This window comes from Geotrypetes seraphini, chromosome 2 (assembly GCF_902459505.1).
Source record: "Geotrypetes seraphini chromosome 2, aGeoSer1.1, whole genome shotgun sequence".
Lineage (NCBI taxonomy): Eukaryota > Metazoa > Chordata > Amphibia > Gymnophiona > Dermophiidae > Geotrypetes > Geotrypetes seraphini.
In genome coordinates, this window is record NC_047085.1 from 111,078,975 (window position 1) to 111,104,878 (window position 25,904).

The 25,904-nt window shown below is 40.1% G+C and overlaps 1 protein-coding gene across 9 annotated transcripts in view; it reads right to left on the reverse strand.

Annotated features, from left to right (window-relative positions):
• The window catches only part of CHD7 (chromodomain helicase DNA binding protein 7), a 616,542-nt gene that overhangs the window by 22,882 nt on the left and 567,756 nt on the right, over positions 1-25,904 (reverse strand). For all 9 annotated transcript variants that reach the window (XM_033933452.1, XM_033933447.1, XM_033933448.1 and 6 more), the window contains 2 exons: positions 8,380-8,607; positions 1,222-1,665 (listed from right to left, as the gene is read on the reverse strand). In XM_033933452.1, coding sequence (XP_033789343.1) covers positions 1,222-1,665; positions 8,380-8,607 — 672 coding nt within the window. The remainder of the gene's footprint in view (positions 1-1,221; positions 1,666-8,379; positions 8,608-25,904) is intronic.

Genomic DNA, 25,904 nt, shown 5'->3' on the forward strand with positions numbered 1-25,904 from the left:
AACCGACTAAATCAATCCTCCTCAACCAGACACAGAAGAACCCACTCACTATTCTCTCATTCATCATCCAAAAATGTCAAACGAAAAAAACTTTATGACAACCTAATAGCCTCCAAAGCAGCTAAACTGGACAGACAAATCACCACCCTGTTATCTTCAACTACAAACTACAACATCTTCAAGAGAGATACTAAAACCATACTCTTCAAAAAACACATAAAACCTATCCAGCATGACTAATCCCACCCCAACATCCAACACTCTCTATACCCTTAGTACTTTCTAATATTCTTCTATTTACCTAATGTTATCTAAAACCACATAATTCACCTCATTCTTATCTCCTAAAGACTTCTACTTCCAGTTGGTAACTCTTTACCCGTTTTTTTTTTTTTTATTACCTTAAAAATTTTATATCGCTTATTCTATTCTTTCAAATTTTGAATGTAATTCTTGTTTTTAATTTGAATGTAATCCGCCTTGAACCGCAAGGTAATGGCGGAATAGAAATCACTAATGTAATGTAATGATCGAAGAATGACAACTTCCATGGCCAGTTCCTTTATTAACAAATAAAAATACTGTATTTGTACACCTTTCCAATTTTAGCTCAGGTTTATTTACAGCAGTTTTTTTGGTCAAATATAGCATATCCCTTCTCCAATGTACATATATGTACAGAAGCAATTGGAGATAAAACACGATTCACCCAAGATCTCAAGAAGGGTCAATGAGTTAAGCTACTCCTTCCTCAAATGAGGTTGAGATGATGACTATGCCAGAATGTTTGCAGCAGATAATGTGGGCTTGCAAAGTAAACGAGTGATTAGAGCAATATAATCTGTGATTTAAAAAAACACATTTAGCTTGTATGTTTACCATTTACTTTATAGCCCTAGCAAGTCACTTACACTGCCTACAATGAAACTTGAAGACTGTAAGCTCTTCATAAAACAGATGCTCATCGGGTGATTCTTTTTGTGCAGTGCTGTAAACATTGCTGGTGCCAGATAAATTAATGTATTACAGACACCACTGAAGATGACAAGCTGTTACAAACCTGCCTAGACTTGTTTGAAAATACTTTACAATCATAAAAGGCTTCAAAAATCTGTGTTGGTTATTGTAGGTAGCACTTTATTTTTTGATGGAATAGATGGTTTGTGAAATAATGTTAAAAGTAGTATAATTCAATGTTAGATAATATTTTGTTCAACTTACTGTAGTCAATGATATCCGTTTGTTGCTCATGAACAGCACATCAAGCCCTTCTACATTTTTCCTTCTTCCTCGCCTTCTCTTCATAGGAGGTTCTCCATCAATTAAAGAACCATTCAGCAGATGCCTTGTGGGTGTGCGAGACAGACCTGCTTGTAGCAGCTCCATTTGAGTTTTAAAGGCATCCGACACTGGTGTGGAAACATTAGGCAAGATAAACTTGGGAGTAACAGATATAAAATTTGAGGTAGAACTTGTTACTTCTCTAGAGGCTTTTGATAAATCCACAACTTTTTCTTGTCCATTTTCTGAGACCACCTGAGACTCTCGCAGCTGAGCAACCATCTCCATAAGATTCCTCCTCTTAGCAGCTCTTTCAGCCTCAATTTCAATCTTCCTTCTCCTCCTCCTCCGCTGCCGTGGAACTGTTAGAGTGAGTGCATTTTCCTAGAGAAAAATGTGTTTATTGTTATTGAGATATTATAAATGTATTGAGATATTATAAATATTGAGATATAACTGTAATATTTAAAAATATATTTCATTTACAACTTTATGCAGTACTTATAATCAAAGTGTATGTACAATCTCAAAGTATTAGGAAAATGAAAGATACATCCAAATCCAATCCAGGAATTCCAGAAAAGGGAAGTCGTTGAGTCATAGATGACAGGCAGAAGGAAAAAAGTAGGATCAAATACATCAAAGACTACACCAGAGGAGGTTCAATGAGATGAAATTGGATGCTTATTCCAAGTGTATACAAGGAGGGGAGGTTAACAACTGAAATATTCAGCAACAGATATTAGTACATTATAGTGAATACAGTTTCTGTGTTTATGAGTCTTTAAAATTAGATGAAGATGGAGCTACTAAAATTAGTTTCATGCAGCCTTCTCTCTTCCAGCAGATTTGGCATGAGAATTTCAATATAGCACTTACAGTGATCTAGACCTTCAAGAGCAAGGATTTTGTGGGTTCACTCTTTCTTGGAGCTCCATTGGACCAGGTGGAGAGCCAGCCTTTAGGTAAAGGGTACAAAAACTGACTAGCTCAGATTCCTTCCCTCTGTTCCTCAGAGCCTATTTCCCTCATTCAGCTTTTGAGAATATGTATGTGTGCAGGATGGTCTGAAGAGTACAGGGATAACACTAACACCTGATTAAATTTAAACAAAAAACAAAGGAGAGTTGGATTTAGTAGAAGCAGGCCTAGAGGATGGAAGGTTTTCCAAGGTGTAGTGGTGTTAAATAAGTAGCAACTCTTTAGAAAGGAACAGCAAGCTGCACCACAAAATGTTACAGCAGACTGAGAATAGCAGTGCTGCTCAGCCTGAAGAAGTTGACACTCAGGTCTTGCCATGGAAGACCTCTGCTGCCAATCTGAGCAGCACAGGGCAACAACATAAAACAGCTTGGAAGAGTTTCCTGCCATAAAGAACAAAGGCAGAAGGGGATTTTTTTTCTGGGTTGGGAAGACACACTGCCTTTCTGCTTTATGGCAGCAGGAGAAAGGTCTGGTGTAAAAGGAAGCCACTCTATGGCATGGGAACAAGATACTATAAGAATGCCTCTCCTGTCTTTCATGGGCACTGGGGACAAGTTGATTCCCAAGGTAAGGTTCTTAGGTGTGGTGGGATAGTTCTGGGCATCCTTCTCTCCAGAGATAGTATTATTAATGCATTGGGCATTCTGTATAATGGGGTCTCCCCCTGGTCTATAAGCACACTGTAGATCAACTGAGAGTCTAGAGAACACTATGGGCAAGATAATGTCCCATGAATATCTAGAGGATAATTCCCTGGTTTCAGCAATTTCTCAGGAATCACTGAGGGACACTCCTGTAGAAAAAAGTGACCTCCTTAGAAATAGAGTTTGCTGTGGGAGTGGACCCCGATTTTTGAGAGTTCTATCCTTGATTATGCAAGCCTTGGTTAACATGGGGATATCAGAGGAGTGAATGGCTAGTAGAGACTGCACTCTCTAAGGGTATTGCACTGGAAGAGATCAGAAAGGGATTTCTGATCACACAGGGCAAAAAAGGTAACCATCAAAATGGAGTGGAAGATGTAGGATTGTGGGCTGAAGGCGGGAAGATCTGTGAATAGAATGTATCCCATATCCATTGAGGAAGAGACATTCCAGTTGCCTAAGGTATATGGCTTGGTTTTAGCATGGTATTAACTGCAACAGGATTGACCTCTGTCTCTGTGGAGAGAGTAGTGACTTAAAAAACCTGCAGAGCAGGCACAGAGCAGCAATCCTTTGAGGTTTCTGCCACGGCTGCTTTGAAAATGCATCTTGTTGCATTCATCTATGGAGATTGACACCAGCCCCCTTCCTCTCTCCTACTATTTATTCTTTTCTTCCCAACTTCTGCTCTCTTCTCTTTCCTGGCCATAACTGTAGCTATTTTCATTTCTGAACACAGTTTGTTAACCATTTGATCATTTTTATTGAAAAGTAGTATATTAAGAGCTTAACAAACAAACATGTGGCAGCATGGAGAGGTTACATGACTAGAGTCTTTGAACTGGATGCAAAAACTCCCACAGGAGATATAGTAGAGCCATCAGCAGATTTGAAAAATATGATGCAATTGGAATTGGGCTTGGCCCTCTTGGCAGACATGCTATGTGTGTTATGTTGGCAAAGAAAGTAGCAATGACTGACAATTGAAACTGTAATAGAAAGGATGAATCTTTGGATGCAGCAATTTAAATTAAAGCTTAATTCTGACAAAACAAAATTTTTTGTAGCATCCCTTAGTAATATCACTCATGAACCTTCTATTAAAATTCATTTAACATTTTACAAAAGTCACCCTACGATTAAAATATTAGGAATCATTTTAGATCAACATCTCAATGAAAAGTCAGATAGAAGCCGTTGTACGTAAAAGTTATTTTACTTTATGGAGATTGCGAACAATTAGGCCTTACTTTTAATTTTCTGCTTTTAAGCTACTGGTTCAATCACTTTTACTGAGTCTCCTTGATTACTATAATATCGTTTACTTATCAGTCACTAAGAAAGAGCTATCAAGACTATCATTAATTCAAAATACAGCAGTTAGACTGATTAACGGATTGAAAAAAATATGACCATGTAACGCCGTTTTATTATGAACTTCATTGGTTGCCTATGGAGGCTCGGATTTTGTTTAAGCTGGGCTGTTTTTGTTATAAGGTTCTTTATGGCTCAGCCCCAATCTATCTGACTGATAGCTTCATTATAGCCATACATAAAATTAGTAGAAAAACACATACTTTGTTTAATTTCCCGCCCGCAAAAGGTTATAAAAGTAAGAAATTCCTTAATCATGTTCCAGCATTCCAGGCAGCTTCTCATGAAAAGGAATTTCATTCATTGCTGCTTTCCACTGATTCTTACAAACATTTCAGGAAAAAATTGAAAACCTATTTTTTCCTTAAATATTTAACTAATTAATCCATTCTTTCTAAGTAATATGTTATAATTAATAATTTTTTTTAAACCGGAAAGAACTTTTGGTAATGCGGTTAACAAGTACATTATAATGTAATGTAATTCAGAGGTTATTGTGGTTCTGTTTACAAGACATGCCTAAGCAAACTTGCTTTTTAGGACAAGCTTCTGTTTAGGAAGACTTGGGTGAGCTGAAAATTCCTAGGCCCCAGAAGGTTAAACAGAGGACTACTGGGTCCTTTTCAGGTAGGAGCCACCAGAGGAATTTCTGCAAGTGTCAGCCAGGGAAGCTTTGCAAAAAGATTAGTTCCCAAGTAGGAGTTACTAGAAGAGGTGGTAGAGAGAATGGATCCATGAACTTTTGGGGGGCCCATATTTTGGTGACACGTATAAACATGTGGCTACAAGCAAATGGCTACTGCAGTTCCATCAAAGATGGGCTAAAGTCACTGCAGACCAGTGGGTCTTGGAATTGTAAGGAATGGTTATATATTCTGAATTTAAATATCAGCTTTCTGTTGGCTTTATAATTACCCTTCCTACCAATCTAAAAAGAGGAAGTAGTGATGGCAAAGCTGCAACAACTGAAGCAGATAGATGTGGTGTTACTGATGTTGCTGAAGGACTGGGGCCGAGGTCAATATTCTATTTGTTTTGTGGTCTCCAGAGAGGAACCCTTTAAGTCCTAAGATTTTACATGGAAACTGTGATTTGTAGTGGCAGTGGTAAGAAAAGGTGAGTTTGATGCCCCTCTATTTTAAGTTTGTACCTGCACATTTCCATCAGGGTAAAGCATAATAGCTTTCTAAAGCTTGCTGTTCTAGAAGAGTAATTCCAATTTTGAGATGGCTACTGCCTCAAGTTGATGATGGTGGTAATTGCTGCTGTGGTCTTTCACAAAGGGGCAATATTAGTAAAGTCTGCAAAGAAAAGCTGGACAGTGACCTCCATTGTTATCGCTCTGCTGCAGGAGTAACTTAATAGTAGGATTAATACTATGTATATTTTAAATACTTTCTAGTAGTTTTCTGATCTATAAAACATTTAGATTTAAAGAAATGAATTTGCTACATTTGTAGTGATTTTTCTCTGGCACTTTATATTATTTTATTTAGGGGTCAATCCTTGAAACAACCCTAGTGAAACGTGGATCTATGTCAGAGCCCCGTACAGCTATGAATTTAAGATGTTATTAAACTAATTATAAGTGAAATGGAATTAAATTATATCTGAAATTATATTTAAAAGAAAAAGTACATAGTTAAAAATCAGAGGTGGTCGGAGTCTGACCAATGAGAAGGCTAGCTACATTGAAGTCTGCACTAGAGAATGACACGGTGACAAAATTCATCACCGTTCCCGTCCCTGCGGATAACTGCAGAAAACCATCTTCATGTCATTCTTTAAGGAGAGAGGGAAGAATCAGAGTATAATTGGGCACAACCACTGACCCGCAAGCTTTGCTTTGAAGAATGTTGGTGTAGAAGGACTGAGGTTGAAATAGACACTAGAAAATGACATGGGATTATTTCCCGCGGTTATCCACGGGGACAGGAACGGTGATGAATTTTGTCACTGTATCATTCTCTAGTCTGCACCATCTTTGAATGATAAAATATTAACTCTAGGGAGGAGCTTAGGCAAGATGGCGTCTTGAAGTCTCCGCAGTAACGCCGTTGTGCTAATAACTGCAATATGGTGAAAACGAAATCAAAGACCCGGGTTTTTCCATCTGAGCCTGGGTCAGGGAATTTACCTGGTTCGATGGATCGTTTTGTGGAGCATGGATCCTTGGCAGTACCGGAGGAAAATGCTTCGGCGGGAGGAAGGATTGCCAGACCTCATTTGAAGCTATCAGCTTCTCTCCGGAAGTTCGAAGCTCTCCGACGCAGCTGCAATTGCACTCGTCACCAGACGAGGCGCCGAGGAGCGAGAGCGAGGAGTCTCTGCTTGGTGGTAGTGGCCGATGGAAGGATTCCATGGCCTCAGCAGAGCCTCTGTCACCATCCTTTGCATCGAAAAGGAACAGCTCAACATTGGAGGTAGATGGGAAAGAGGAACTACCTGCTATTCCTTCAAATATGGACTCTGTGAGTAGAGAACTTTCGGGTTTGCAAGCTCCATTAACTTTGTTATCGAAACCGGCTGTAGTAAATTTGGACACTATTTGGGACGCGATAGGAGCGTTATTACAGGCATTGGGTAACCAAATACAACAAATTTCTTCCCAATGTAAAGAGATACTGACTGATTCGACTGAAATAAAAGGAAAAATTAAAGTTCTGGAGAATAAAGTTAGTGAACAAAATAATTGTTTAGAAATAGTAGAGGCCCAAGGACATACTTGGATTAAAGACAGTGGGAATATCCACTATAAATTAGAGACTATGGAAAATATTGTCAGATGACATAATTTAAGGATGATAAACTTTTCTAAAATGATATCTATACCAGCAATTGACATGTTTAAGAGATATCTATCTGAAGTGTTAAAAGTTCCAGAAACCTCATACCCACCGATCTCAAAAATATACTATATCCCCTCGGGGAAGAAGAAAAGTTCACCAGCCCAGCAAGGTCTATCAGTAGACAGTCTGGACTTAACAAATTTCCTTGAAAGATCGGAAGTTGAGGCAGTTGTTCCAGCAACATTGTTAATTCAATTGGCATTGGACTCTGACAGGGAATGGCTACAGAAATTATTTTTCAAGTATCAGAAAGTTTTATTTTTAAATCATAAAATTAGCATGTACCCTGATGTAGCTAGGGTTACCCAAAAGAAGAAATGACAATTTTTATTGTTACGTCCTCAAGTACTACAGTTGGATGCTAAGTTTTTCCTAAGATACCCCTCTAAATGTTTAATTATATTTCAGGGTGTAAGATATGTGTTTTTCGAACCCAATTAATTGTCTAAGTTTGTTTTTGGAAAAGCGGTGGTAGTCTCAAGTATTCCCCTCAATGTTCAACCAAGTACTTCGAAATAATTAAGAAGGATCCACAATAGGTGCCGTTTTTTTTTTCTTTCCTTAATAGTTAATCATATGAAAATTAAATCTGTTTTATTTTAGGACTCCTTCAACTTTGTGGACTAAATAAGAAAGTGATAATTAGAAGGTATTTCCTGTATATTTCTTTTCTTTGGAATATTTTGTACCTTGTTTTCTTAATGATATGTTTATTTCATCATGTAAAATTTAAATTTCAATAAAAATTCAAAATATATATAAAATAAAATGGACTCTATTGATCTTTTGAAAGTATTTGAAAGTGCTTGACTTTATTGAAGCTACTGTGCTGGAGAAAATAAAGAATTTTGAATACTTGCTAAGAATTCTTCTTGAAATAAGGAATATAGAAGTGAAGACTATTTACAGGATATTGTATTTAAGACAGAACATGAAAATGTGTAAAGTCCTTTGCAGGGCACTATATAGGGATTAAATTTTCTCTCCCTAGTCCTAAGTAGAGCAATACTCTAGAGGCTAGAACATATAGACAAGGTTCAAATTATGCTGCTCCTTGTGATGCTGGGCAAGTCATTTCCTTCTACTGCCTCAGATACAGCTTAGATTGTAAGGCTACCTGACAGGAAAATTTGTGCATTTGCTTGTATGTCACCTTTTGTATTTGAGAAAGGCAAGTATTTAAATCTCAAATCCAAGCTCCCAAACTCTCACACATACACCAAAGTTATAAGATGAGTGTATCATGCCTTTGATAACTGAGGAGATGCAGTAATGTCCTCACTGCCACTGAAGTTGCCTTGACCGACTAAGGAGAGCTCTGCAAAGCTTCTTTTCGGTAAGGGACTGTCCACAGTAGCTGGTGTATATCCAGGGATGAGCCCTTGGAAATCAAACATCTGGCGCCTATTTATTGGCCACTTTCCTTTCAATACAGTTTCACAGATGTTGTCTAACCGGTTGATCATTACTCGGTCCTGTGAAAAGAAAAGACAAATAATGATTTTTTTTTTATAATCTGGAGCTAATTATTCAATTAACATGTTTCAGTGCCACTGCTGAATGTTTACAGAAGCCTAGAACTGGCTTAACTACAAACTAAAATGAGAGCAAAATAGGCTGGATATGGGTGACTGGAGAGTGGCAGATTCTCGTGTTAACTTGTTTACATGCAAAATAGTCAATTATAAGGGTATATAATATTTACAAGAAAACTCCTCCAGTATTTTTTTAATACAACAAAATGAGAACATTTTCATCCTTCTGAGCGATCATTCATACTTGGAAGCAGGAAAAGAAAAATTTCTGCTTTTAGCATCCACAGCTCTGATGCCTCAGATCAAAACAGAATGGATCTGAAGTTCTGTCCCAGAAAGTGTGTCCTCATTAGTGTCACTGCTGATGTTCATCAGCATGAAACCTAGAGATATTTATTGAATGTCAGTTTTTATTCTTATTTTATATGGACATTCAGTTGAGGACGGGCTGGGGAGGGTTTTGATGGCTGGGATGGTTAAGATGGGCTGGAGTGAGCTTTGATGGAGACTCCAGTAGATGGAACCTAAGCACACTACTGGACAGGGCTCTGAGTTTCTGGCCCAGAAATATCTAAGAAAAAGGACCATTTAACTAAATTAGTTTATGAAGCATGTATGGTTGGGCTGGATGGACCACTTAGGTCTTTATCTGCCATCATTTACTATGTTACTATTCCACACCTATCAACATATCAGATTGCAACAAAGTATGCATAAATATACACACACACAAAAAACAACCCCTAATTTAAAAACTTGGACACTAGCAGTGACTTATTAAGGGGGGGGGGGGAGTGCCCCAGGTACCATCTTGGTGGGAGCACAGGCATCTTTCCTCCTCTCTAACACCCAAACCTCTTTGTTTCTTTCGCTGGCCTTGGCTCACCCTCTGAAGTCATTTCCTCATCCAGGACCAGCATCAGAAGGAGAGCTGAGGCCAGCAAAGAGCCAGAGAGGTATGGGAGGGGAAAGGAAAGTGCGTATGCATGGCAGCAGGGGGAGGGGGTGGGCGAAGAGGGTGCAAGGCACCGTCACCCTGTGCGCCTCCTACCCTCACTATGCCACTGGACACTAGACTCCATAGCCCCCCCCCCAACTAACTATGAATTTTTTAAAGTTTATTTATCGAGTTTAAAAAAATTTAATTCTTGATAATTGTTAACATTTACAGTCTTGGTTTGAGTGCATTCTATTTTGAAATGCACTGGAAACTGCCCACTTTACTAGTGTACAGAGAACAGAATCCAAAAGTCACTAGCAGATAGCAACATTTCCTAAGTTATCCAACCCACAGAACTATCATCAATTAAAAAGAGAAAGGGGGCATAAAGGATCATTTATACAGAATCTAATTCAATAAAAATTTTTACACATTGTCTGACTACATTGTTGTAATTAATTTATTGTTTCTAAAAGCCCATTTTTTATCATACAAATAGGAACCCTTTTGTGACAACACACTTACCCTAATATATGAATTAAGAGGCTGAAGTATCATAAAGGATGCATTGTTCTCAGTAAAGAGACCTCCTATAACCTGGATGTTATTTCAAGTCTTCATCCTGAATGCATGTAGTGCAATCATTTACTTCAAACATCCTTCCTACCTCAAATGTTGTGTATTAATTTATTAATTTAATTAAAAAACTATGCATTAACTAAGAGTATACACCTATCTTTTGTTTAATTAACAAATCTATGTATTATTAATTTAATTTTAATGTCCAAACTTTATTCAAATTTATTCAACCTACTGATATAATAGTAAATTTAATTATGATATCTAAACCTAAAATCAATTTATTCAATTCATCAAATATATTTCCATGTGTTAAAGAAGAACAGTGTAAAAGAAACAGATCACACTCATATAGAACAGTTACTTACCCATAACAAGTGTTAACTGAGAACAACAGGCAGTTATTCTCATGTGGGTGACATCATCCACGGAGCCTGATATAGACAGTGCTAAAGTGCACTGTCACTTTAAAAAATATTCACAGTCTTGAGACTGCCCATATTGCACATGCACCAGTAACTTCCCACGTGACATTGGCTCATAAAATATTATGAAGCCAACTAGGGGAGGTGGGAGGGTTATCCTTGGATAACACGTTACAGGTAAGTAATTGTGCTTTATCCTAGGACAAACAGGCAGCATATTCTCACATGTGGGACTCCTTAGCTGAAATTAATATTTTTTATTTAAGTATTTATATACCACTTACAGTCTAAGTGGTTTACATTCTGGTATTCAAGTATTTTTTCCCATCTGTCTGGGTGGGCTCACACTCTACCTAATGTACCTGGGGCAATGGGGGATTAAGTGACTTGCCCAGGGTCACAAGGAACAGCATGGGATTTGATCCCACAACCTCAGGGTGCTGAGGCTGTAGCTCCAACCACTACACCACACACTCCCCTGGAGGGTAAGTTGGATTCTAAGTGGAGAATACATTTTCGAGAACTGCTTGGCTGAACTGATTATTCCATCTGGAATGATTCTCCAAACAGTAATGGGATATGAATGTATGACTGAAGGACCAAATGACTGCTTTACATATGTCCTCAATGGGAGTGGAGCATAGGTGAGCTACTGAAGCTGCCATTGCTTTGACTTTAGGTGCAGTGACCCAACTTTCAAGTGACAATCTAGCCCAACTATAGCAAAAGGAGATACAGTCTGCCAGCCATATGACTATGGTTATTTTGGTGACAGGAGTTCCAAGTCTGTTTGGATCGAATGAGAGAAATAGCTAAGTGAAAGTCCTGTGAGGTTTGGTGCAATGCAGATAAGCCAGAGCTCGTTTACAGTCCAATAAATGGAGTACAACTTCACCAGGTCTTGGAAAAAAGGAGGACAATAGATTTGTTTAGATGAAAGTCACCTGGAAAGTAATCATCTTAGTATGCATCACATCTGCAGACCGAGCTAGTGAACTTCAAACATTTGTTTTAGACCCACCTTATACAACTTTCTACCATGATAGAGTGGTTCTTCGCACTCATCCCAAGTTTCTCCCAAAAGTAGTCTCTGACTGTCATCTAAAACAATCTAACCAGTCTTTTTTCCAAGACCTGGTGAAGCTGTACTGCATACATTGGACTGGTTTCCCCAACTAGTGGAATTGGAGGAAAAGCATACAGAAACTTGTTTGTCCAGTTGAGAAGGAAGGCATTGGACTCCAGGCTGCTGGGAGAGTAGATTCTGGATCACAAGACTGGGAGCTTGTGGTTGTGGAGGGGAAGCAATAAGATCCACTTCCGGAGTTCCCCAATTTTCAAATATTTGTTATAACACAGTCGAGTTGAGAGACCATTTGAGATGGTAGTAGGAGTCTGCTTAACTTGTCTACTAGGACATTCTGTTTCCCAGCAAGATAGACAGCTTTGAGAAATATGTTGTGCAGGATTTCCCAGGACCAGATTTCTCTTTCTTCTTGAGACCCTGTGCCTCTGTTTGTTGACATAGTACACATGGCTACTTGGTTGTCTGCTCAAATAAGTACAACTTGATTGAGGTGGTGATCCTGGAACATGTGAAGAGTATTGTGGATTGCTTGAAGCTTGAGGAGATTGATGTGGAGAGTTTTCTCTTGAGAATTCCATTTGTCCTGAGTATGTAGAACGTTGAGATGGGCTCCCAACCCAGCATGGAAGAATCTATTGTCAATATCTTGTGATGGTTTGGAGTGTGGAAGAGAAGATCTCTGGAGAGATTGGTTGCTAATATCCACCCATTGAAAGGACTGGCGAAGAGATGGGTACTTGTATTTGTTGGGATAACTGATCGATGGATGGAACAACAGAGTCCTTTGAGAGATCTTGAGATGCAGGTGAACAAATAGAACTACAAGCACTGTGGAAGCCATGTGTCCTGGAAGCTGCATTATATGACATGTTGTGAGACACTGAAGAGATCAGACTTTTTGACAAATATTAATCAGATTGTTGAGCCTCTGTTGTGGTAGAAACACTCGAAACTGAGTTGCATCTAGGAAAGCTCCTATAAACTCTAGAGTTTGAGTAGTCTGTAGATGGGATTTCTGATAGCTGACTTCAAATCCTAGGAGTTCTAAAAGTTGTACTATTGGTAAGTCTGAAGAGGTGTTGGGGCCTTGATGAATCAGTCATCTAGAATTTAGAGGATGACATGGTGACAAAATTTGTTCCCACCCCCACAGTTAACTACAGGAAACCATCCCCATGTCATTCTTTAAGGAGAGAGGGAATAATCAGAGTATGAACGAGCACAACCATTGACCCTCAAGTCTTGCATTGAAGAATGCTGGTATAGAAGGACTGAGGTTGAGATAGACACTAAAGTATGACTCGGGATGGTTTCTCGTGGGGACGGGGATAGGGGAAAACATGTAGACCACAGGAGCAGAGGCATGCAGCTACTACCACAAGCATTTTGTGAACACTCTGGGTGCCGATGCCAGTCCAAATGGAAACACCTTGTATTGGAAATGCCACTCGAAAACATAGATATTTCCTGTGTAATGACAGGAATATGTGTATAAGCTTCTGTGAGATCTAGAGAGCAAAGCTAGTTCTTCTGCAACAGTGGTAAAAGGGCCGCCCCAGAGAGAGCATTTGAAACTTCTCCTTCACTAGATATTTGTTGAGAGCTTGGAGGTCCAAAATTGGACGGAGACCTCCATTTTTTTTATATGAAGAAATAGCTTGAGAAGAACCTTCAGTCCCTCTCCTGAGGAGGTACCTGTTCAATGGCATTGAGTTGGAGGAGAGTCTTGATGAAGGATAGCTTCTTGATGAGAATTGAAAGATGACTCTCTTGGAGGATGATGTGGAGGTTTGTTTGGGGACCCAAAGTGCATAACCCTGTCTCACTGCATCGAAGACTCAACTGTCTGTTATGATGTGGGCCCAGTGATGATAGAAATGTGTGAGTTAACCTCCTATAGGAAGGGTCTGTGATGGGGTCCTGGCTAAGCTCCCTAGAACGGAGTCAAAACAATGACCGAGATTTCTGCTGAGATTAGGGATTGTGATTTTTCCTTCGAGGAAGAGAAGGGTCTGAAGGGATGCCATAAGAGTCTCCATCAGATTGGTCTCTATGATGTTAGGAGTGTATGGACAGATCAAAAATTTAAGAAACTGCTGAAAACAACTCTGTTTGTGGAGATATTCTCTTGATTGAATTATGGTTCTGACTGTAAATGCTTCAGATATGTTTATCTACAGTATGTTTGTGTTAGTTATATGCTGATTATGGTTTTTTTTAATGTAAACCACTTAGGTTAGCAATTTAAAAAAATAAATAATGATCAATGTCATATCTCAGAAATGAAGAATGCCTGGAATGATGTCAAGGTTATTTGCTTGCATCGTGAAGTGGAACGAGGAGGACTGCCTCAAGAAGTGCTTTGAGATGCTCTTTGTGTTTAACCTAGAGTGCTCAGAGAATGATGAAGAACTGTGCTTCCTGGATGATCTTCTAGGTACTAATCAGTGCCAATGTGGAGTTCGAGATCTGTCTCTAGATGGCAGCTGGGAGCTATGCTCACACTGGACTGGTACCGAAGCAGTAGAGACAGGTACCTGCATCGGTTGCTTGTGTAATAGTTCAACCAGCTCCTTTTATAGGATTTGTTGGATCAGATCCTGCAAGGGGAGCGCAGGTACCAGAGTAGTAAGTGGTACCAAGGGTGCAGAATGTACTTGGTGTCGAGGCGTTGGTGATCTCGAAGTTGAGGCATGCTTCTGAGGAGACACCAGTTGAAGAGATGAAGATTGGGGCTTGATGTGCCATCCCTTTGTATGCGTCGATGGTGTGGACACATGAGATGACACCGAGATATGCCTTGGGGAAGAAAGATGCTTATGCTTCTTAGCTTTTTTTGTGTACCTCTCTTATGAAGGCTGTGAAGGTGGGGATGTCATGTGAAGGGTACAACCGGTACCAAAGCCGATGTCAAGGATGTCAAGGCACACCGGTGTCTGAAGCAGCAGCCATACTTGGGTATTCCTGATGTTGACCCGAAAAGTTTATCAAACTGGAGTTAGTGAACTCTGAGGGACCGCTTCTGGAAAGCAGAGTAGCATGTGTAAGAATCTGGTTGGAGTTGGGGACCAAGGCACTGAAGAGACAAATTGGGCAGATCAGTGACTGAAATAGTCTGGTTACACTGAATGCACCACTTAAATCCACTTGGAGCCCTGGACATGGAGGGAAACACCGCTGCAGCTAGATTGAAGGACTCAATGGTCCCTGGGAGGTCAAGTGAAAGTCAACCCGAAAAAAGCTCAACACTCTCAGCTGGAAAACAGGCGGCATGATGCTGAAAGGCCTAAATTGGAAAAAAATTTGAAAAATAAAACCAAATTGTGTAGAAAAAGAAAATATGATGAAAACAAAATTGCTGAAAAGAGTGGGAAGGCAAAAAATATGGAAAAGTCCAACACACTTGGAGAGATTCCAAGAAACACAAGGGCAAATTTTATAAGAAGCGCCCAAAAGTTAGGCGCAGAAGTAGGCACTGTTCAGCATGATTCAAATAAAATTGGGTGCTGTTTAATGAATCACGCTGAGTGACACCTATTTTAGAGGCATCCAAGAAATAGCCCAGTTCTAGGCACTATATAAGCGCTTTAGGTGCCTATATAAGCGCTTAAGCACGTTTAAGTGCAGCGATTCTGTAACAAGGCGTCTAACATGTAGCCATGCCCATGCCTAATGTGCATAATTCCTATTTTTTTGAAAGCTGCCTACGTTTTTAGAGGTGCCTTATTGCAGAATTGCTCTTTCTTGATAGGCACCTAAGTTTCAATTATTGCTAATTAAAAAGCTTGATTGAGCTTGTTGATCTATTTAGACAGGTGCCTGATCCAAAACACCGCTGTTCGCCTAATATTCGGCTTGAAAAAATGGGACCATGTCACCCCTTTCTACCACAAACTTCACTGGCTACCACTTGAATCCAGAGTCCTATTTAAATTCGCCTGTTTCTGCTACAAAACAGTCTTCGGCCTAGCCCCACACTACATTAACCCACACTTCATCCTGAATCACAGAAACAAGAACTCCCGCAGAATCCAGTTATTTGCTTTCCCCTCCCTAAAACTCTGCCACTCCAATAAATTATCCGACAAAACCCTCGCCTTCCAGGCCGCCAAGCTAAACCCATGGATAACCCAATTAATCCTCGAGGCTCCAAACTACCTCAGCTTTAGAAAACTACTCAAAACACACCTCTTCCAATGCCACGATACTTAAAGGTCCCCCCAAAGATCCCTCAATACCCCCCCTCCCACTCTCCCCTTGCCCTCCCCCCTCCCCCCTACCCCTTTTCCCCAATGTCTTCCTCTCCGCTGTCTGCATCCCTGCTTACACCAACACCCAACTCTATGCAATTCTGTTCAATCATTACTTAACTGTTCACAACTATGCTTAATTAATGTAACGATGCATGTTCAATTATTACTTACTATACATAACAATGTTTAACTAATGTAACGATGCATGTAATTATACTCAATCAATGTAAATCCGCTCAACTAATTCATAACCGCATGTAATCCTTGTTTAACTAATGTGAACCGCCTAGAACTCACTGGGTATGGCGGTATACAAGAATAAAGTTATTATTATTATTATTATCTAGATTAGCACCTCTGAAATAGGTGCCTAACATTAGGTGCCGGCTACCGAATTTGGGCCACAGCTTCTTAGCTCCGCGGAAAACTAAGAACTGATGGTCTTGCGAGCCTACGTCGGGCGGGAAGACACCAGCACAAGCACAGTACAGGCAGTCTTGAGACTTTGAATATTTTTTTAAGTGACATACACTTTAACACAGTCCATACCAGGTTCCGTTGATGACATCACTCATGTTAGAATATGTTGCCTGCTTGTCCTAAGATAATATCCCATTACCTCAAGTGTTTATTAAAGCAAGCATTTAGCTTGTGCCTTTTTCCAAGGCATATTACCTAGATTCCGAGATCTTCAGGGCAGGAACTTATTAGTAACATAGTAAATGACAGCAGATAAAGACCTGAACGGTCCATCCAGTCTGCTTGCTACTGTCCTTAGGTTCCAACTACTGGAGTTACCATCAAAGCCCACTCCAGCCTATCTAAAAAACATCTTGTCATTTGCAGGATACAGATCATAAAAGTCTGCCTAGTGCTGTCCTCATGTTCCAAATTACTGGAATTCCCATCATAGCTTTTCCCAGCTCATCCTAAGCTGAACTGCCATATACAGGATACAGACCATGCAAGTCTGCCCAGTATCAACCTTAGTTCTTCAATTTATACCATTCATTTTCTAATTAGAGATCCTCTGTGTTCATCCCATGTTTTTAAAAAAATTCTGCCACCATATTCATTTCCATCATCTCCCTCGGAAGGGCATTCTAGGCATCAACCACCTTCTCCGTGAAAAATAATTTTTTAACATTACTCCTAAGTCTATCACTTCAATCCATGCCCTCTAGTTTAACCATTTTCCCTTCTCTGGAAAAGATTTGTTCCTATATTAATATCTTTCAAGTATTTATTGTATAATTTTTTTCTCCAACAGTACTGGTGTACAACACTATATAAAATAATGAAATAATATCTACATTTATATATGTATAAGAACACAAGGATACATGCTGGGTCCATCAAGCCCAGCACTGTTTTCTCCAAAAATGACCATTCTGGATTAATTGGACATACTGAGTAGATCTTAATGGAGAAATCCATTCCCTGTTGCTTACTCCTATGCATATCTACTTGGCTTATAATTAAGGGACCTGTCCTCTAGAAATGTATATGAATCCCAAGTTCAGCTATACTATTAACTCTGGCCACATGATCTTAAGCCAGTTTTCACAAACAGTCTTGAACGCTCAAGGCTATTTGGAAACTGACCATCCAAACTGACTTCGCAGGTCCTTGAATGTCAATTTTAAATATGCCTTGATAAAAAAAAAAACAGATAGTGATAGCCAATTTATTAATTTTGAGAAACATTAATTTTGAAAATGAAAGAAAGAACATTTAATGGCTATAATTTTATGGCTTTGCTATTCTTTGTTTTTGTTGGAAGTTTGGCCTGAAGGAAAGAGGGAGTAATTAAGTCGTACTAATTTGTTTTCCATGAATTCTTCACATGTGTGAGTTTATACTCCCCTACCAGCAGATGAAAATAAGAATTGCTGGTTTGATGACATCATCCTATAAGAGGGCCTGTAAAGCCCTCTCTCTCCCAGTATTCCTATACCAAAGTCAAAACATTCTACAACTATACCACCATAAAGCAAGCAACCCAACCTCATCTTCGCCTAAACTGTACAGAACCACTCTCCTATGCAGGAAAAATAACCTGATCTGAAAACATGAGGTAAAGGACTGAAGACCCTTCGATAATGCAGACAGGCAAGAAACAGACTGAAGAGCATCAAGAGATGGGTTCTGGACTGGTATGAATGAATTCAATGGAGGCAAATTAGAAAATCTAATTTTCTATCCTTTATCATCCTTCCAGACTAGATCAGATATGTTGGATATTCCCAAACCATTCTTCTGCTGGGTGGGATATTGACAGGTCTGTTTAACATGATCACGCCCAAAGGCTGCATCACTCTTAGTCTGCAAGTCAAAATCATAATCATAATGTTTTGCATGCTTCACATGAAGCTTTACACATATGCTGATTGGATGGAGTGGCGGAGTAGCCCAATGGTTAGTGCAGTGGGCTAACTACTTGGGGAACTGGGTTTGATTCCCACTGTGACTCCTGGGCAAATCATTTAACCCTCCATTGTCCCAGGTACAAAAACAGATTGTGAACCCACTGGGGACAGAGAAATTACCTCAGAAAGGCAGTATACTAAATCCTTGACCTGCGTTTACTCCTTTAATCCAACGAGCAATTGGGCCTTGGAAGTTGCTTCTCTTGACTTTTGACCACTGAATAAAACACTAATTGATTTGGTCTGCAGGACAATAAGAAAGGAGAAATTAAATCTTGCCTTCTATTTTGCTTTCCTTGTGATCTTGAGCAAGTTACTTAACCCTCCAATGCCTCAAGTACAGACAGACTGTAAGCCCTCAGGGCAAAGAAAAATACCTACTCTACCTGAATGACGCTTGCCTTGAGCTACAACTAAAGGAAAAAAAAAAAAAAAGATATGAGCTAAAAATTAAAAAAACGGATCAGACCAGCAAAAGGCTATGGTCACATTCAACTATTGCAGCAGAATTCAGACATCCAACACATGCAACTTTCCTATCTCTGATCTCTCAAAAGGATGGCAGTGGAGAAGCAGCTTAACAGTTAGTACAGTTATCTGTGAACCAGGGCTCAAATTCTACTGATCCTCCTTGTGATCTTGGGCAAGTCACTTAACTTTCCACTGTCTCAGGTACAAACTTAGATTGTAAGTCTTCAAGGGAGAAATATTTACTACACCTGAATGTAACTTGCATGGAACTGTAATGGGGTGTATGACCCATCATAGGAAGTGAGCACCCTGGAGGGAAAAATCCTCAGGAATAGACCAGCGCGGGCATCAACAGGTGATTGAAGTTAGTCCCCTGGTCCATCTGTATAGTTTGGTCTGTCCCAGTATGGCAATTCTTATATTCTTATGTAGCTTAACAGATAATTGATGAAAGTATCGGTTTAGTTTTATTTATAGGCTCTTCAGCCAATTAGGAAGAGGACATTACTTTGGTAGGATTTTTTTCTATTTTATCTTCTCTTTCATCAGGTGCAAGTACTTCTGAAACCACTATATGACTAGGAAACTGTGTTGCCAAACCTGTTGCTCAGGTCAGACCTTCTGTATCTGTGCAGATATAAGGTGTTACCCAAGCAGAGAGGGTGGTTTCATGTGCAAGCTGATTCAGGAAGTAAAGGAACAGAGAGGAGGTGGAAAGATTGAGAAGCATCCCGCAAGAATGAGAGATACATTAATGATTCCTCAAATATTTCCAGCAGTGAGGAAGAAGAGGCCATGCTGAGGGAGAACAGCTGAACTCAGATTATAGGACCCTGCAGGATCAATGCTGTGACTTTACTTGCCCTTGAACTGAAGAAATGGTTTGCAGCCCTGGAAGTGGAGGAGATGAGAGAATACAAGGGAGAGGAAGGACCAATGCTCAAAATTCCCAAAGTTGCTGGATCTATGACCACTAGGAGGTGAAAGGTAGAGGTGGTTGGTGATTCCCTTCTGAGGGGTAGAGAGGTGTCCATCTACTGAATAGACATGATGTCCCAGGTATGCTTTCTGTCTGGTGCCAAAATTCAAGATGTTATAGAAAGCTTGCCGACTCTCATCCAACCTAATCCAAGTTTCCAAGTTTATCTAAAATTTGATTAAATTGTTTTTTCTGAATTTAAAAGCAATGTACAATAAAAATAGGGGAGACAAACAATTTATTAGGGAAACACTGACTTACTTTGGACAAGAGGAAAGTAATGAGAGGAACTACAATCAATATAGGAAAGAGAATGAAGAAGGGATAAGACATAGAGGAATTACATCGAAGGTGCCTTGCCTGTATTGTGTTGATGTCAACTGAATCTGGGTTGATAGTTATTTAAAGGTGTCCCTGAATAGGTAACTTTTTAATTTCCTTTTAAACTTGTCAAGGGTTTTTTCTTCCCTTACCTGGGCCGGTAGTAAGTTCCAAATTTGAGGAGCTGTAACTAAGAAAAGCGTGTTACACTATGTTAATTGTTCTCAAGGATGATATTGTGAGAAGATTTTTATCCTCTGATCTTAATAAAGTACTGTACAGATATTTAAGGTTCATTTAATAAAATACTGCTAGTTTTTTTATACAAAGTATCTTTTTATCAATGTATCATTGCCGAGTGTGAAAACAAAAGTTACAGCTCCATTACGCAAAAATTGTAGCAAAGTTAAATAAAAAAACTGCTTTACGTAATCAGTGGCTTTGGGTGAGCCCAGGATGGGCTTAAAAAAATTTTTTTTTAATGATTTTCTGATCAAGCACAATCAAATTCAAGGGAAAAACTTCACTTCACACAGTTTTTCCAACTTTAGGCTTTCCTGGACAACCCCAACATTCTATCATGGGGAGTGAGGACCCTGGAGGGAAAACCCATTAGCAACAAACCTGCACAGGCATTAACAGGGGTTTCAAATTAGTCCCCTGGCATCTATACAGTTGGGGTGAAGAACAAGACCCTGTGTTAGGAGGTTGTAGCTTAACAGAGAGAGATACATAGGAGATGGCAGGGGGATTATCTTGATATAATTCCCCAAGTTGGATAGCAAGCTAGAACTATTCATTAGTTGATTGGACAGAAGCATTAGTATCTCATTTGTTGACAGATTAAGCCAGGGCAAGGGGGGAGGTGGTCTCTTATGTCCAGACAGAGCAAGAGAACAAGATGTGGTGAAAACCCCCCCTCAAGGGCTCTAACAAAGTGATAGATAGTTCATTGAAAACCCTGAGCTCACCCTGATTGAGAAAGGGGTTTTCAGTAGAGACTGTGAACCCGGCTGAGCCCAATAGTTGGGAGGTCAATCTCTCCTGCTTACATAGGGGATTTTAGAGCAAGGGTTGTTTTTATCAAGAATTACAGTTGACTGTGAATGGACACACGGCCCAAACTTTTGGATGGATGGCAGATCGTAGGTTGATATTCAACTCACACCTTCAGGTGGGTGTTAATGGCACCTCAGGGAAGGGGGGATTGGTGTGTGTATGTGTGTGTGGGGAGGGGGAGTTGTGTCAGGAACTGCTACTGAAAAGGAGGGAACTAAATACAAATCTCTCCAGTGAACCAATTGATTAGAAACATAGAAAAATGACGGCAGAAAAGGGCCATAGCCCATCTAGTCTGCCCACACTAAAGATCCCCTTCCCTAAATTTATTCTCCCAGATATCCTGTATCTCATCAAGTCTGCCTATTCTGATGACTCTCCCCCCACTATTACCCTCTTAGAGATCCCACATGCGCATCCCATTTATTCTTAAAATCTGGCACGCTGCTGGCCTTGACCACCTGCACAGGAAGTCTATTCCAATGATCAACCACTCTTTCGGTGAAGAAATACTTCCTGAAGTCGCCATGAAATTTCCCGCCCCTGATTTTTAGCGTATGCCCCCTTGTGGCCGAGGGTTCTTTAAGAAAGAAAATATCATCTTCCTCCTTGATACGACCGGTGATATACTTAAATGTCTCAATCATGTCTCCCCTCTCCCTACGTTCCTCGAGAGAGTACAGCCGCAATTTATTCAGCCTCTCTTCATATGAGAGATCCTTGAGCCCTGAGACCATCCTAGTGGCCATACGCTGAACCGACTCGACTCTCAGTACATCTTTACGGTAGTGCGGCCTCCAGAATTGCACACAGTATTCCAGATGAGGTCTCACCATGGTTCTGTATGGCATAATGACCTCAGGCTTTCGGCTGACGAAACTTCTACAGATACATCCCAACATTTGTCTAGCCTTGGATGAAGCCTTCTCCACTTGATTGGCAGCTTTCAGGTCTTCACTAATGATTACTCCTAAATCGCGCTCTGCTGTGGTCCTAGCTAAGGTCTCACCATTTAGGGTGTAATTCCTGCACGGATTTCTGCTGCCAAGGTGCATGACCTTACATTTCTTAGCATTAAAGTTAAGTTGCCAAGTCGAGGACCAACGTTCCAACAAGAGTAAGTCTTGTGTCATACCTTCGGGCAAAGTGCTATTACCTACTATGTTACACAGTTTGGCGTTATCTGCGAATAATGTTATTTTACCTTGAAGCCCCTGAGCCAGGTCTCCTACGAATATGTTGAAAAGAATCGGGCCCAACACCGAGCCCTGCGGCACTCCACTGGCTACTACCAATGTTTTGGAGAGGGTGCCATTAACCATCACCCTCTGAAGTCTACCACTTAGCCAGTCGTTGACTCATGCAGTTAGTGTTTCTCCTAATCCCATTGATTTCATCTTGCTTAATAACCTACGGTGTGGAACGCTATCAAAAGCTTTACTGAAGTCCAAGTACACGACATCTAAGGACTCTCCCAAATCCAGTTTTCTGGTGACCCAATCAAAGAAGGTAATTAAATTGGATTGGCAGGACCTACCCTTGGTAAATCCGTGTTGGTGGGGATCCCGTAGATTCTCTTTGCTCAGAATCATATCTATTTCATGTTTAATTAGCGTTTCCATGAGTTACTCACTATCGATGTGAGACTCACCGGTCTGTAATTTGCAGCTTCTGTCCTGCAACCCTTTTTGTGCAGTGGAGTGACGTTGGCCGTTTTCCAGTCTAAGGGTACTCTTCCCGTAGTTAGGGAGAGATTGAAGAGCACGGATAACGGTTCTGCTAGGACAACACACAACTCTCTGAGCACCCTGGGGTGTAGATTGTCCGGTCCCATGGCCTTGTTCACCTTGAGTCTTGATAATTCATGGTAGACATCGCTGGGTGTAAATTCGAAATTCCGAAATGGGTCGTCCGAGCTTTGCCTTTTCTTCAACTGTGGACCGGACTCCGGAGCCTCGCAGGTGAAGACTGAGCAGAAGTATTCATTTAGAAGTTCTGCTTTATCGGAATCTGATTCTACATAATTCCCTTCTGGTTTTCTAAGGCGTACTATCCCGTCTGTGTTTCTTTTTCTGTCGCTAACATACCTGAAGAAGGATTTGTCTCCTTTCTTAATGTTCTTTGCTAGATTTTCCTCTATTCGAAGTTTGGCCTCTCTGACTGTCGTTTTGACTGCTTTAGACCTGGCTATATAGTCTGCTTTAGCCTACCTTGTCCCAGATTGTTTGTAGGAAATAAATGCTTTTTTCTTACTTTTGACGAGGTCCGAGATCTCCGTAGTGAACCATTGGGGTCTGTTGTTTCTTCGTCGTTTGCTCACTGTTTTTATGTAGTGGTTCATTGCTTCGTGAAGGATAGATTTCAGGGTTGACCACATCGCCTCCACGTCCTCGGTTTCAGCTTGGTTATGCAGTGCCCCATGGACGAAATCTGCCATGAGTTTGAAGTCAGTGCCCCGAAAGTTGAGTACCTTTGTTAACGTGTTCGATCTAGTGTAACCTTTCCTGAGGTTGAACCACACAAATTTCACCCTGGACAAAAAGGATGACACTGGCCTGATTGTCATTCCATATTCTGATATTACCAGGAATGATTCTTTATGTGAAAGCCTGCAATTTTGAAATCCTCTGTGCCAAACCAATGACTGTAAAGAATGCCTTTCTAAGGGGGAAGATTCTTGAGTGTCACATCTCCTTCAGAGGCTTAAAGGGCAGCTTCCCTATCTCCCTAAGAATCAAACTAGAACATAAAGATATGAGCATATTACTCCATATCTCCGCAACTACATTGGCTGCAAGTTGTATTTAGAATTCAATACAAAGCAATTATGTTATATCACCAATTTTTATATAGTAAGATCCCTGAATTTTTTAAGAGTTTGATGTCTGGTATCAACTATTCAGATCATCGCGTTCTGAAAGTTCAGCATTGCTGAAAACGAAGGCTAATCCTACATATGTGGAAATGAATGCCATGACTTTCACATGTGCAGGAGTTAAGTTGTGGAATAGCCTTGTTGGTCAAATTCAAAAATGTAGACAGGAACTCATTTAGGAAAATGTTAAACACACAACTATTTGTAGATGCATTTCTTTGAGCAATTGACCTTATGTAAAGATTGAATCTGTCTGTTTTTGTTCCTATCTTGTTCTGGTTTTTTATAATATTTTATGTATGTAACTTTTTGTAAACCGTTTTGGAAAAAAATGGTATAGAAATTTTAAAAATAAATAAACAGATCCAAAGAGGCACTAAAGGCCTTCTGGGAAGTCAGACATGCATACCATATTATGACAGGCTGCTAAGGATCAGCAGTTCACCTGTCCTCACAAACAGGCAAAGGCTGATACCTAAAAAATGAGGGAACTTAGGATCAGCCCAAAATTTTCCTGTAGAATAACCAAAATCAATGCCACAAATGGTGAAAACTCCTGTTCCTGGCATCATGATTAATATCTTCCTTGCTTTAATAATGGAGGCTGATCTTTTCCTGGCTTGCAGGACAAATCAATATAAACTTTAATGAGTAGCTCCTCTTCCTCATGTACATCATTTCAAGAGCCAGGCTATAAGGATCAGCCCCTCTACCAGACACACTCTTGTTCATTACAAACTTTAGTGTCTTCGACACACAAAAATATCATGACCTGATCCAGTCTGAAGCCACAAGGATAACCAGTTTGGAATGGTTCTTGATCCTCTGGAGAACCTTGACTAACACAAGCTATTAGGAGAGGGGGAAGAAGGAGAGACAGATGACCATCCCAAAGCCAAGGCTGCATTAAAGTGTCCAATCCTGAAGACCTTGGTTCTTGTCTCTAGCTAAGAAAGCTGAAAATTATAGAATTCCCTCAGATGGAATCAAGTCATACAAGGGCTGACTTCTCTCCTACCACTTCACTAAACAATGAAAGAAAAGGCCGAGTTCATTAACTGCCATTCTCCTAGATTCAGGGTTTCTGCTCAGAAAATGTATCTGAATATTTTCATCATTGCAATATGGGTCAGCAAGAGAGCTGAAAAATTCTACTCCATCCAAACTAGAAGGAACTTCATTTCTCCATCTACCTGACAACTAGGGGGTCTCCCCTTACAGCTTCATGTGTGTCATTCATCACATTATTAGAGGAACCCCAAGAAGACTCCTTTGAACCATGCGCATAAATGCCAGGACAGTAATCTGTATCACTCTTGCCTCTAAACAATTTATCATCCCTCCTTCCTCCGGGGTGGACTATAAAGCCCTATGAAACTTTACAATAAAAATATTTTCTTCTACAACTTGTCATGACCATGACTAATACAGGAATATCCATGTTCAGGTGACATCATCCATCAGGCAAGGCTAGACCTACCTTTCCCTCAGAAAAGCAGCCACCTTGTCAAGAAGCCTTGAGACCATGCAAACCACCAAACAGCAGTACCCTCTGAAGACATCTTATATAGGCTTCAACAGGATTAGGATCCAAGCTCACAGCTGCTTAGGTCAAGACTTGAAGATAGTTCCAGGACCTGAGGCTCTCTTCAGGTGGAGCAATTTACACATTGAAATTGCAATTTGAGGGGACTCTCCTGTGTTAGAAAAAAATCGCTCCCCTCTCTCTGTATCAAAAAATAACTTCCCCCAGATATACCTGAAGCATTCAGCTTGCTTATGGATAAGGTAACCCATACCTATCTCCAACTTTAGAAGG